Source organism: Dermacentor albipictus, unplaced genomic scaffold (genome assembly GCF_038994185.2).
Source record: "Dermacentor albipictus isolate Rhodes 1998 colony unplaced genomic scaffold, USDA_Dalb.pri_finalv2 scaffold_15, whole genome shotgun sequence".
NCBI lineage: Eukaryota > Metazoa > Arthropoda > Arachnida > Ixodida > Ixodidae > Dermacentor > Dermacentor albipictus.
Window position 1 is genome coordinate 3,994,588 of NW_027225569.1, and position 12,915 is coordinate 4,007,502.

The following is a 12,915-nucleotide window of genomic DNA, read 5'->3' on the forward strand; positions in this document are numbered from 1 at the left end:
GCGCTCCCTTCTGGGGACCGTACGCAGCAGGCTAGGGGCTATATCGATGAACAGGAAGCCCTACGTAACTCTGCCCTAGTGTTTACTGAGGTGGCTGTTATCAACCCAACAGGGACGTAAACAATGCTCACGCGTCGCCGGGGGCCAACACAGCTCCGAATATTTCCATGTGTCTGCGAGCTGATGAACGGCCACCTGACTTCCATGCTGCTCCTAACAACGCAAGTTATAAGAACGTTGGAACCACGAGTTGTTCTATGGATTTACGAGTTGATCCGCTACCGCTTGTGTACGCCCCGGCACACAACAGTTCAACCTCTGAGCTAGCCGGTGTCCTTCAATTCCTGTGCCGCAAAGATTTTGTTTCAAGTGGTCTTCTCAAGCTGGATGATCGACCTGAGAACTTTCGCGCTTGGAAGTCATCGTTCATAGGTGTCGTCAGAGATCTAGGCCTTTCTGCGGAGGAAGAGCCTGACCTTCTTATCAAATGGCTTGGCCCTGAATCGTCACATCAGACTCGGAGTTTTTTAAATCAGTGCATGTCGGTGACTTTTAGGCGGCTTTGAACATCGTGCGGAAACGGCTAGACGACGTCTTTAGGCGCCCTGAGGCAATGGAGGATGCATTACTGAAGCGGCTGGAAATCTTCCCGAAGGTATCTTACCGGCAAAATACCATATTTCAAGAACTTGGCGGAAACCTGCTAGAACTCGAGGCTGCGAAAACTGACCCGTATCATGCCTGTTTTTGCTATTTCGATATCGCAAGAGGGGTGAACAAAATTGTCTCGATGTTCCCATCTGGACTTCAACAAAATTTGATGTCGGTGGGGCCAAATACAGGAAGGATCACAACACTGTATTTCCACCCTTTTCTTTCTTCTGCAAATTTATTAGAGATCAGGCTAGCAGGAGGAATGACCCGAGTTTCATCTTGCACCCACAAAGTGCCTCATTTGAATTCAATCAAACGAAGGAAGACAATGTTACCACGACCATGCGGCAAATATCATCTGCGTCAGCAAGAGAAACAAGTGGATACTGCTTCTGCCAAGAATAATTGAGATGCCACTACAAACGAACAGCAACCAGGAACGAAGGACTTCAAGAGGTGGTGCCCACACCACAAAAACCTTCACCCTTTGGAAAAGTGTCGCGCCTTCCGTCAAGAAACCTTGGAAGAGTGGACATATTTCCTAAAGAAGCGAGGAATCTGCCTACGATGCTGCTCATCTAAGAACCACATGCAGTGGCAGTGTCAGACAGCTGTGATATGCCTCATATGCGGCAGCGCCGACCACGCCCCAGTGCTTCACCCAGCATAGCCAACCTCAGAGTCGTCAAGGGCTAGTGGGTCTGAGGACAGTACCATAGATAACTCAGAAAGAAAGAGTCACATCTAGGCGTACTGTAGTGGCACACGCTGGCAACGACACAAAGTATTGTACTGAAATCTGCCTCGTAGAGGTGCCCCATGAGATTCACCCTCAAAGACACTGAGAGCGTACGCGATTCTTAAGGACCAGAGTAATCGCTCGTTGGTTAGGCTAGAACTTGTCAATGATATCAAAGTGAAGGGGATGCCTACGCAATACATGCTCCGCACTTGCTCCGGCAGTGCCAAAGTGGTTGGAGGAGTCGCTCGTCGCTTCTTCGTGCAGGGCGTGTCAGGCGAAGTCAAGTTCCCTATTTCGCCTTTCCTCGAGTGGAAGGCAATTACCGAAAACAAAGATGAAATTCCAGCATCTGGCACTGCACGGCACTAGCCGCACTTGAAGGCTGTAGCAAATCACATTCCGCCTCTTGAGGAGGCTGGAATACTGCTCCCCCTTGGCCAAGACATCCTAAGTGCTCACAAGGTTCGTCAGGCAATCAACGGACCCCACCACGCGCCGTTTGCTCAGAAGCTCGATCACGGATGGGTCATTGTCGGTGCCGTTTGCGTTGGTCGTAAGCAGAAAACATGCAGAATCAATGTGTGCAAGAGCCTCGTGCTGTACAGGGGACGACCATCTCTTTTCGAGCCATGCTCAAGGCATTTCTTTCTAAGGGAGGCGCCAATTCTATACGCTGCGGATAAGGTACCAAAAGATTTAAAATTGGTAACAACATCGGATGACACCCTGGCCCCGAATCTTTTCGAAATAACTGAACTTGACAATCAGCGTGCTCTCTCCACGGAGGACAAGACATTCCACAAGGTAATGAATAGTGAATTCATCGAAGGCAAATTGAACAATTGGGTCGGGAACTGTTCCCTTTCGCACACCGAGAAATCGGCTTCCGAACAACAGGGAATATGCTCTGTCTCATCTGATCTCGCTACGTCGTACCCTGCAAAAAAAGAAACGGAAACATGGGAATGTTTCGTGAACTTCATGAACGAGCTCTACAGCAAAGGTCATGGAGCGCAAGTTCAACCACTTCACGTGGACCACGGGCGCTGGGCAGTCATATTCACTTGCTTAAGCATTCGCGCAGTGCACGCTGAGCTGATAGAATCAATGGACAGGTCGAATTTCATTAATACCTACTGAAGGTTCCTAGCAGTGCGAGAGCCCATCAAGGTAATACGCTCTCACTGCAGGACCAATTTTATGGGAGCCTGTAGAGAACTTGGAATCAGCGCAGATGGCATTCATCGCTCAGCATGGCATTGCATGGCAAGAACTTTATTTTGGTCCAGAGAAACTAGAGCTTGAGGGCAAAAGCCCCCAGGCTACGTCGGTGGCTCCGAGCACGTAGGCACCGGTAGGCCAAAGGCTTTCCCGATGCCGTGAGCTCTCCGGACGGCCAGGAAGTAACCTTGGAACACTTCGCTGGATGTGCGCCGACTCCAATCCTCCTCACTGTTGAGATCCGAAGCCCTTTTGTGGGGGTACAGCCAGACCATATGATCCAATAGACAAAGAGTGTGTCCACAACTGTTAAATTCCGCGGAAAAATCCTGGTCAATTCTGTTAAGCAAAAAATGTGTGGAATGAGATTTAGATTTAATTATTCTTAATGTGGCTGCCTGAGCTCGATTGAGCTTGTGATGGGGGGGGGAGGGGTAGGAAAAAGCCTCCTGTCATCCCTATAGTGGGAGGTCATCTCGTGAAAAGTACTAAGTGGGTCTTTGTAGGAGTCGCAGTCATCCTTGAGCAGTTCCTGATCTGATGTGTGGCATGTGAGATTTCGCAAAGCACAGCGAGCTTGCTCGTTAGAATTGCAGTCATAGGGGCTGACCGAGTGGCCCTGATGAGCCGGAAACCAGACTAGGTGTGAGCTATCCAGTTGCTCGTAATTATGAGTATTATGACTGTTTATGAATAACTTGTGTGCTTCCATTGAGACGAAGACGGTTGCTTAGTTCCTAATAGCTGTACGGGAATCGAAGAAAATCGTGAAGCTTCTCTGCATTTTAATTGCAAGCGCTAGGCTTGCTTCTTCGGCGGCATGAGTTGAGCTCGTTCTTAGTGATGCTGCGCTTATTAATTTACCGTTGTCATCGACTGCGGCAATAGCGTAGCAGTTGTCTGATCCGTAACTAGTTGCATCGACAAAAGAGCTGAGCTTTGTTGCTGGTGCAGTTTACCCAGAATGCATTCGGCCCTGGCGTCCATTCTACCCTTGTTATGAACAGGATGAATATTTCTAGATATGGGGTCCACAAGTAGTTGTGTCTCCACCTCCTTGGGTAGTTTGAACTTACAGACGTCTCCTCCTCAAGGCAGTATTCTGACTTCATATAGAATTTCGCACACCGGCTTAGTGTTGGAGAGTCTTGCCATTTGTGACAACGAATGCACCTCAATGAGCTTATCTCTAATGTTATGAGTTTCTAATTTGTTGCTGAGTTCGGTACTCGTTCCGTGCGGGAGTCCCAGAGCCCTTTTGAGTCCGGAGCGTATAAGTGTGTTTAACTTAGCCTTCTGTCTTTTCCCCCAGTTCAGGTAGGATGCAATGTACATGACATGACTGATGAAGAATGCCTGATATGCTCTGATGAGATTGTCCTCCTCGAGACCTGCAGTTCAACTTGAGACCCTGCCCAGGAGCCTTAAAGTACTTTTGGCTCACCCTGTGAAACGGTTAAGGGCCGTAGCATTACAGCTCCTTGCGTCATTGAGGAGACCGAGAAATTTAATTGTGCCTACTCTCGGTATGACCCGACCTGTGTTGTCCGTGATTTTAATTGGCAGAGTTTCTAGAGGCGCAAGGTTCCTAACACTCTGTCTGCCCTGTCTATTGAGCAGCAGTTCAGATTTACTAGGTGATAGCCTGAGTCCGGTACCCTTAAGGAAGGATTCGTTTTTGTCTACGGCTGCCTGTAGCGTCTGCTCTAGTGCTGCGAGTGAACCCCTGGATACCCACACTGTGATATCATCAACGTATATGACGTTCCCCAAGCTCGGGCTTTCGTACAATTCCTGCGATATCCTGTGCACATCTATGTTAAAGAGGAGTGGGGACAATGCTGAACCTTGTGAGGTGCCATTGTTGCTTAAATTGTATGGACCACCTGTGATTATACCGTGTTTGACCCGAGCTGTTCGATTAGCTAGAAAGGACCTCACATGACTGTAAATATTGCTTCCTAAGTTTAAGGTTGAGATTTCATGTAGGATACCTTTATGGGCCACCGCATCAAATGCTTTGATAAGATCCAGACCCAGGAGGCCATTTACGTCCCTGCTAGGGTCTTCAATATTAGCACATTTGATCATGAGCATGGTGTCCTGTGTGGATAATGCCTTCCGAAAACCTATGAGATTGTGCCTGAAAAGGTTCTGCTTTTCTGTGTTCTGCTATCCTGTTATGAATAGCATGTTCGGCTACCTTGCCATTACATGATACAAGTGATATGGGCCTGAGGTTCTCCTTTGTGAGTGGTTTGCCGGGTTTCCGTGTAAAGGTCACCTTGGCCTCCCTTCATTCCGGTGGGACCGTGCCGGATCTCCAGTGACTGTTAATTTTGACCGTGATTATGTCTATGGCATCATCGTCCAGGTTTCGCAGAAGCTTATTTGTGACGCCATCCGGACCCCGGGTAGAACTGCCATTTACATTAAATAGTACGTGCCTTATCTCAGCTGCAGCGAAGTCACTGTTCAAGTACGGTTGCGATATTCCGTAGTAAGGTTCAGTTATTCCTTCTTCGTTCTCGTATTCATATTTCAGTGGCAGGTACATGTGTGAGGTCGTTTGCGACGACTCTTGCTGTCCGCCCTATAGTCACTTGCTTACTGGCGAGTCCATTTATGGCGATATTTGTAGTGTTTCTGGAGAGCTTGTCATTAAGGAGGCTCTTCAATAGATTACATTTGCCTCCTCTGCGCAATCTCCTGTCTGTTTCTGATCAAGCTTCGTCCCATTGTTGACCTGAAAGTATAGCCGCATAGGTTTCAATATCATGATTAACTTGGACGATCTTGGTTATAAGTCTTCTATTAGGTCTCATTCTTCGATCAGAAGAGAATTCGCCTCCAGCATGTGATCTAGCTTGGAGTCCATTTTTGGGACTTCGATTTCTGTTGGGACTGCTGTAGTAGCTTTCTTAATCGTTGGTTTTAGTTTATCTAAAAGCTCCTCATTTGATTCGCCATCTACGCTGGTTTCCTTACGCAACTTACCAAAGAGATCTCAGTCCACGTACTCATATTTCCTTAGTGGTGGTGGTTGCGTCTGTAAGATGACCTCAATTATCTAATGATCACTTCCTTAATTCTGCAGATTATCCCATGAGCCTTCAATTCCCCGAAGGAATGTTAGATCCGGGGTTGTATCTCTGGTAGTAGAGGTACCAGTTCTCGTGGGGAAGGTAGCAACTGTAATAAGAGCAAATTTTAACTCACTGGCGGAGGCGGCTAAATTAGTACGCTTGACGCTCTGATGACCATAGTCCCATTCGTTGTAGAGAGCGTTGAAGTCCCCAGCCACTACGAGTGGGGCTGTATCTGCCTTATGGGAAATGCGGCCCAAGAGGGCCTTAAAATTCGTTTTCGTATCTGCCGGAGAGCTATAAACGTTAGCTATAAACACGTTTGCTGCTATTTTTTTCTTCAGGATGAGTTCGATCATTCGTGCTTCTAGACCAACCATGTACTTGGGAACTCGTGAGTTTCATAGGAAGCACCCTTTCTTAGCAAAGTCGCTATTCCCCGATCCCCCACAATGATCAAGGTTTGGGAGCTGTAACCCAGTAGAGAAATATCCGCCTTAGCTAGTGTTTCTTGTAAGAGAACAACCTGCGGCTTAACTTTGGCCGATCTGATGTGCTGCTGCAGGGCAGCCTCGCGCCATCGGAAACTCGCACAATTTCGCGGCCACATTTTAATGTTATTCCTGTAGTTTGCAGACAATATGATATCATTGGTTGCCTACCCTAACCCCTAGCAGCTGCGCTCGGGCTACCGTTTGTGCCTCCGTGGACTACCGATGCAGCCGCTGCGTTTGCCTTTGCCTTAACTTTGAGCCTTTCTAGGTGACCCGATCTAGCATCTAGATTAGTGATGAGCTCCATGATTTTCGCCAGGGTCCGGTCTATTGTAGCTCACCTTGCGGCTATTCTGACTTTCTTGGGTTTGGATGGAGGGTGCCTCACCCTCTCCGATCTCCTCTGCCTCTGTGGTTTCTAAATATTCCTCCTCCGTTTCGCTAATGGGAACAGGGTGGGGGCTTGACGTTTGGGTTTGCCGGCCACGGGTTTTGGAGTCGTTGTTTCAATCTGTCTACGGGGTGTTTCGGACCCTTCTCTGAAGAATTTCAAAGATTCCCTGTGCTCAGACGGTTCTTGGCTCAATTTCCGATTTTCGAATTCTAATGCCAATATTCGGGGATTTGACTCACGTTCCCGCTGTGCCCTACCGTTAGTACTTATAGACCTTGCCCTTTTCGGCTGTCCTGGTTTCCCAGGGCCTCCATTCTTGACTCGTTCGGCCATGGTTGCTCTTGGGGTCGACTTTTAACGGGACCTTGATCTTGCCCCCGGCCCTCAGGTTTGCGAGTCGTCACCAAAAGATTCTCCGGAGCTGGGGTGTCCTCTGGATCAAGAACGCCCCCTGGAACGGGAGCACCCTCGTGAGCTGGAGCGCCCTCTCCTGCGAGAACGCAAGTTGGCATCATTATGTTGCATCATCCCTTTGCGCTGGGAGTCGTCGCTGTCGTCAATGTCGTCGGCCACCTGTGTTTAACGCTCTCGCTGTCTTTGGTGCCTTCAACGCCTTTGTCTCACGATATGAGGCATCTGTAACTTTCACCTACGCTTTCGGTCCCCAGTTGGGTGTGCGCCACCACAAATATCACACTTGGGATCACATTGATGATCCTCAGGTGGGGAAGTGATTCTACAGCCCTTACACTTTCTAGCACTTGCCGGGTGAGGACACACGTCGGATCTATGTCCGATTTCACCACAGCCATATCCCACATTTATCTGTCACCGGTGTCACAGGGCATGAGTACGTTACCACAAATAACGGGGTTTGGCACTCTGTCTCTCAAAGATTGCCACCACCGTTGTAGTTTCCTTAATCCGACGTACCTCGACGAGGCCCGGATTTCGATGAGTGACGAAAACGGTTTTCAATTCCGCGTTGCTAATGTCTAGGTCGGTACCACGAACAGCACCTTTGCATGTATCTTCTCCTGCTGCGGTTTAGGCCGCCACTTCGAAGGGTAATAAATAGGCGAGTTCCTCAGCGGAAACGGCTGCTAATTGATATTCAATCCAGCGCGCGTGTCCCATATGGGTGGTGGGTGGGAGCGGATGAGTGGCATTGCACGCCGCAATCTTCAGTCACGTCATCAGCGGCCCACGCATGACGTTCTTGCAACCGTTGTGACAGAAGGTGCGGCCATCATTAATGTCAGGCCCATAACTGGCACTTCATCTGGCCCCGAAGATCCCACAATCCTAACACCTGCAGCACTTCTAACCCCGAAACACGGAAGCGCACCTATAACAACGGAACAATTAGACACAAGCAACCTCCTCAAACGCCATTGGCCTCTAGTGCAAAACTTGGCTGACGAGTGCTGGAAGCACTGGCGCACAACGCATGTCACTACTTTGTAGCAACGCCGAAAATGGCCAGCAGCAAAGCCAGACCTCAAAGAGGGCCATGTCGTTCTACTCAGGGATAAAGAAGCTACCCACAACGAATGGCCTGTCGGAGTGATTACACGAAGCCTGCCCAGCGCGGAGGAAGGGTGTGCAAGGTCGAGCTGAAAACTGCCAAAGCCGGGGTCGGGAAAACATTCTTCGTACCAACAACAGAAATTGTGCGTTTGCTGTCACCGTGATATACTGGTGGTGTCTAACAACGAAAGACACCAGGCGGGGAGTGTTCCGTGCGCATCAATAATGCACGGCTTGACTTTTCCTTCAATAGGGAAGAGAGGCTTCGTTCCTTTATTGCATTGTGTTTCACTGACCCCCCGCGGACTCCGAGCTGTGCGCGAAAGAAAGGACCCGCTCCCTCCGTTCGGATCCTGGAACTGATCCAGTGATGACGCTTCGTGGTCTCGAGTGATGCTTCCCGGGCTTGAAGGACGGCAGCGGGGATGGAAATACGCGCTTCGAAAAACACAGAAAGCAGACTCGCTCCACCGGCCTTAGAGACAGGACCCCTTTTATTGGCCTAAAAACTGAAGTATCTATAACCTGGTATTTTGACCTTCTTAGTGTAATGAAAGCTTGTTATAAACGTTCAACTGCGTTTGACCCGTTATCTAGCTGGGCAGCGGACGCTTTGGTCCGATCAAGTGCGATCGACGAAGCCAACATACCTCTACTAATAAATGTGTCGCTCAAGTAAGACAACCAATCGCTCATACCACCGCGTATGCGGCCTCGTAACAACGGGGATAGAAGAGAAGTTAAATAAAAATCTTTCCATTATTACGACAGAAGTGAAAATATATGCTGGAATGATGAGCGGGAACGCAGGCAGCTGTGGAAGACGACGACGAACGTGTGAGCAGTGGCACGAGCGCGTTCGCACGGTTGCGCCGAAGCGCGCTAACCAAGACGAGGACGTTCAAGACATTGCTGATGTTGATACTTTTTGCTCGCAGACACCACGAAACGCCGGAGTGAGCTATATACAGTTTCGCTGTAAAACGGACGATGAAATCATGAGGATGTCTGGACGTCGACACCGTGCGACTACGAGGTAACTGAAGTGACGACAACATTGAAAATGGCGAAAAGATCGCGACGGCATGAGAATGAAAGAAAGATCACAAGAGAAGGTAGGACATGAAATAACGTCAAGGGGATTACAAACGTGGAATTGCAGCGTCGGCATGACGAGCGCAGTTGCGTGCATCGCCTGCAGCGCTAGACTGGCTCAGTTCGCATTATGTGTGGTGCGAGAATTTCACCATCTCTAGTAACCTACTGTGGTGGCTTAGTCGCATAGTGCTGCTAAGCCAGAAGGCGCGGGATGAAGTTCCTCCCACAGCGGCCTCATTTCGATGGCAGCAAAATGCAAAAGCACGCGCACACACCGTGCATTGCGTGCACGATCCCACGTGCTGAAAGTTATTCCGTGGTCCTCCACTACGGTGTGCCTGAGAGAACCATGTCGAAGAATGACGAAGTCGCCGATGTACGTGAAGCCCCGAATGTTGACTCGGGCCGTGCACCGACCGATTGGAGTTATGAGGTGCCCTCCTGCAGTAGGAATCTGAGTTCCGGTCCATTGCGTCGAAACTTTGTTCAGTATACGCGTGAGATTCTGGCTCATAACAGACGTGTCCGCACCCGTGTCGATTAACACCGTGACTTCGTATTCATATATGGTAACTGGTACGTCGCAAGATACTGACAGCGAACTACACTGCTTTCTCTGCGTCTCAATTACGTCATATTGCGGTCGTAGTAGTGCAGGATCGTCAGCGCTCGCAACGGCAGTGACATCACCTCCGCGGGTCGCTGGACTCAATTTTCCCGCGAGGCAGGGCTCGGTGGGTGACGCCTTGTACCACTCGGCGTGAAGATGGGCCTGGAAGACCTGTTTCAAGCGGGTGACGGTGACCTGTGGTCATGGAATCGTGGAACAAACGAGGTCCTGGCGTCAGCGATTTAGGCTTCAACCTCAAGGGGGCGTTCACCATTTCACGGGCACGGCGCATTCAGTGAAAATCCACGGAGCCCAGCTCGGCGGTAAGGACACGCCCGGTAGAGATTATCGGCTTCACCGCAATGAAAACACAATGGCCTCCGGTCTGCAGTGCTCCATACGTCACTCTTGCAGTGTTGTCGTGTTTCAGCCATCAATGGCGTGCGGCGAGTCCTGAAGTCGCCAGTTGCTTTTTCAACGGTGCGCACACCACGAAAGTCCGGGACGTCACGCACATCGTGAAAAGCCGGGGACAACGAATTTCGCGCAGCTTCCGCATACGACATGCGAGGCTGTGGCTGCTGTACGTCGTGCTGTGGTGTCTCGCTGCACTCCAGGATTTGTACTCCCTGCCTGATTTCTTCCCGGATGACTTCAGCCAGAGCGACTCGCGGCACCGATACCGGAGCAACCTGAAGCTTTTGGAGCTCTTCTCGAACAACAAGACTAATGAGTTCCCGCAAGGCGTCGGTGCGGTCCAAGGGTATAGCGAGAGGGTTACGCGATAGGGTCGGCATGTCGTAGTTGTATTGCCTTGTTCGCTGCTACAGTGCCTTTTCCATTGATATGGTTTCTGCGAGAAACTCTGCAACGGTTTTGGTGAGTTGCGTATTAGGCCACCGAATAACTCTTGCCTGACACGGCGCATCAAGTATCTGAGCTTCTTTTCCTCTGGCATGGATGGATCCGCGCGTCGGAAAAGTAGGCACATATCTTCGACTAACATTGCGACGCTTTCGTTCGGCCGCTGTACTCTCGCCTGAATTGCAGATTCAGCTTGCTCCTTGCGATCGAGGCTGGCGTATGTGCTGATTAGCTGCCATCGGAATTCGTCCCATGTATATAGGGCCGCCTCACGGTTCTCAAACCACGTCTGCGCAAAGTCCTCGAGGGAAAAGTAGGCGTTACGTAGCTTGCGCTCTGGAGTCGAGCCTTTGAATTCTGCGACACGCTCAAAGTGATCGAGCCAGTCCTCAACACCCTCGAAGGTGTCCCCATGGAAGGGTGTGGGGATTCGCGGCTGCTTAAGGACGACCTGGTTCGGTGCCGCTGAGGAAGATGACGGAACTGACGTTCTCATCGTTCTGACTCCAATGGGTAGATGCTCGTGCTTAGGTGACATTCCTTGAAGTCGACGGCTTGTCCGTACGTGAACAGGAGTCAGCTCTACCGGACTTCGTTCTGGGCTTGTAGACGGTCTTCGATCTGAAAGTGGTAGCATGTACCCCGCACCTCCACCAGAAAAATGTAACGCAGATTGAAGACGGAGCCTTAAAATATTGACTTGTGTTAGGTGAGTGAGGGTGAAACTGGTTCACTTGTGTTATCGTTCGCTCAAACTAGCACCGCAATTTTTGCTTAATATACTGCTTTTCGTTATATTTTGCCCCTTTGAGTGATCAAGCATCTTTCCTGTCTACAGGTGAAATGATTACAATTACTGACCGAAATGTATTGCATGAACTGATTGGCGTGTGAGCTGTGGTTCTAGCAGTTTGAACGAATGCGATACGCGTTGAATTTTGTGCAGCATTGAATGTGTCCATTTCACATTAGATAATTTGTTCCTGTGCGGATAAATGTTTCAGATGTTGGATTGCGTCGAGAGAGATGTCCAAAATAAGGTATGTATTGAAGATTAGTACCTATAGTTTTAAACTTACAAAAGGGTGTCATGAATACATTTTCCGCAGCTGCTCCGGTAGTTATGCCCAACTTTCTTGCTACAATTTCATTTTACAGTGGCATTCTCTAGACTAAACACTGCGTAGATAGAAATAGGCTATGGTTGTATATAGCTGAAACTAAAGCCAGCACTGATATACCTGTCACGCACGTAATCACCTTGTTATATTTGAAAAAGAAAATTGTAGATCCGATGTGTATCTCAAAATTTATGTAAAGCGTAGCCACCGTTAAGCTGTTAATGAAATGCTATAAGCGCGGCGATTACTCTCCTGAGTCCTTGTCTGAAAAGCGAACCGGCACGCGCGTAAGTCTCTCGAGAACCTATGCTACGCAATGTCAGATCTGTTATATTTTCTTGCTTCTCTTTATTTCCTCTTTTATTTTAAATGTACCGCTCACTTCCTGAACAATTCGCCGCTGATGGTTTTGGCGAGATAATGGAAATCATATTTGGAAAGATTGGATGCGCTTTGTAGACGATCACTAGGAAGAAGACAGGACAGGCGCAAACTAACAACTGAGGTTTATTCGAGGCAAACACTTAAATATCACACCATGTCAGCGCAGGCGCACCAGGGTATCAACAGCAGAAAAGAAGAGAAAAAAAAACCTGAAAAAACCAATGGCGTGGCTCAGCTAATCATATTGTCTAGGAAACGTGCCTCCCTATTGTAAAGCATGACTGATGTGTCACTGATGCATGCTTGTCCTTTCTTTTTTATGTAACATGCCTCTAGAAGTTCCCGTGCTTTTTCCTTGCTTCACTTGCGCAGGATCTTAACCTGGTTGAGCAGAGGCCTGCATTTATTATCTAGGCTATGATCTATGGTCGTCGTTAATATGTGGCGAAGACCTCAAAGAGTTATTTGGCATTGGCACGACATGTGCCACCCGTGTAGTGGTGACAGGGCATTGTCACATAGTAGTGACGGTGAAAAACTAACACAGTAGCCAAAGTGTCAATACCTTAACTAGCTTTTTATTGCACGAACTTGTGCCCACAGAAGCAAGTTACGTAAAGCATAACCATAGCAACGAATATAGTCTGTGATTGTCGAAAATCTGATCTGCCGTCACGCGCTTTAGCTTCTATGCAGGAGTCATCGTAGTTTCCAGAG

At 49.0% G+C, this 12,915-nt stretch overlaps 1 protein-coding gene across 1 annotated transcript in view; it reads left to right on the forward strand.

Annotated features, from left to right (window-relative positions):
• Window positions 1-12,915, forward strand: part of LOC139051893 (uncharacterized) — a 146,776-nt gene that overhangs the window by 117,479 nt on the left and 16,382 nt on the right. The window contains exon 4 of the mRNA XM_070528930.1: window positions 11,698-11,733. Coding sequence (XP_070385031.1) covers window positions 11,698-11,733 — 36 coding nt within the window. The remainder of the gene's footprint in view (window positions 1-11,697; window positions 11,734-12,915) is intronic.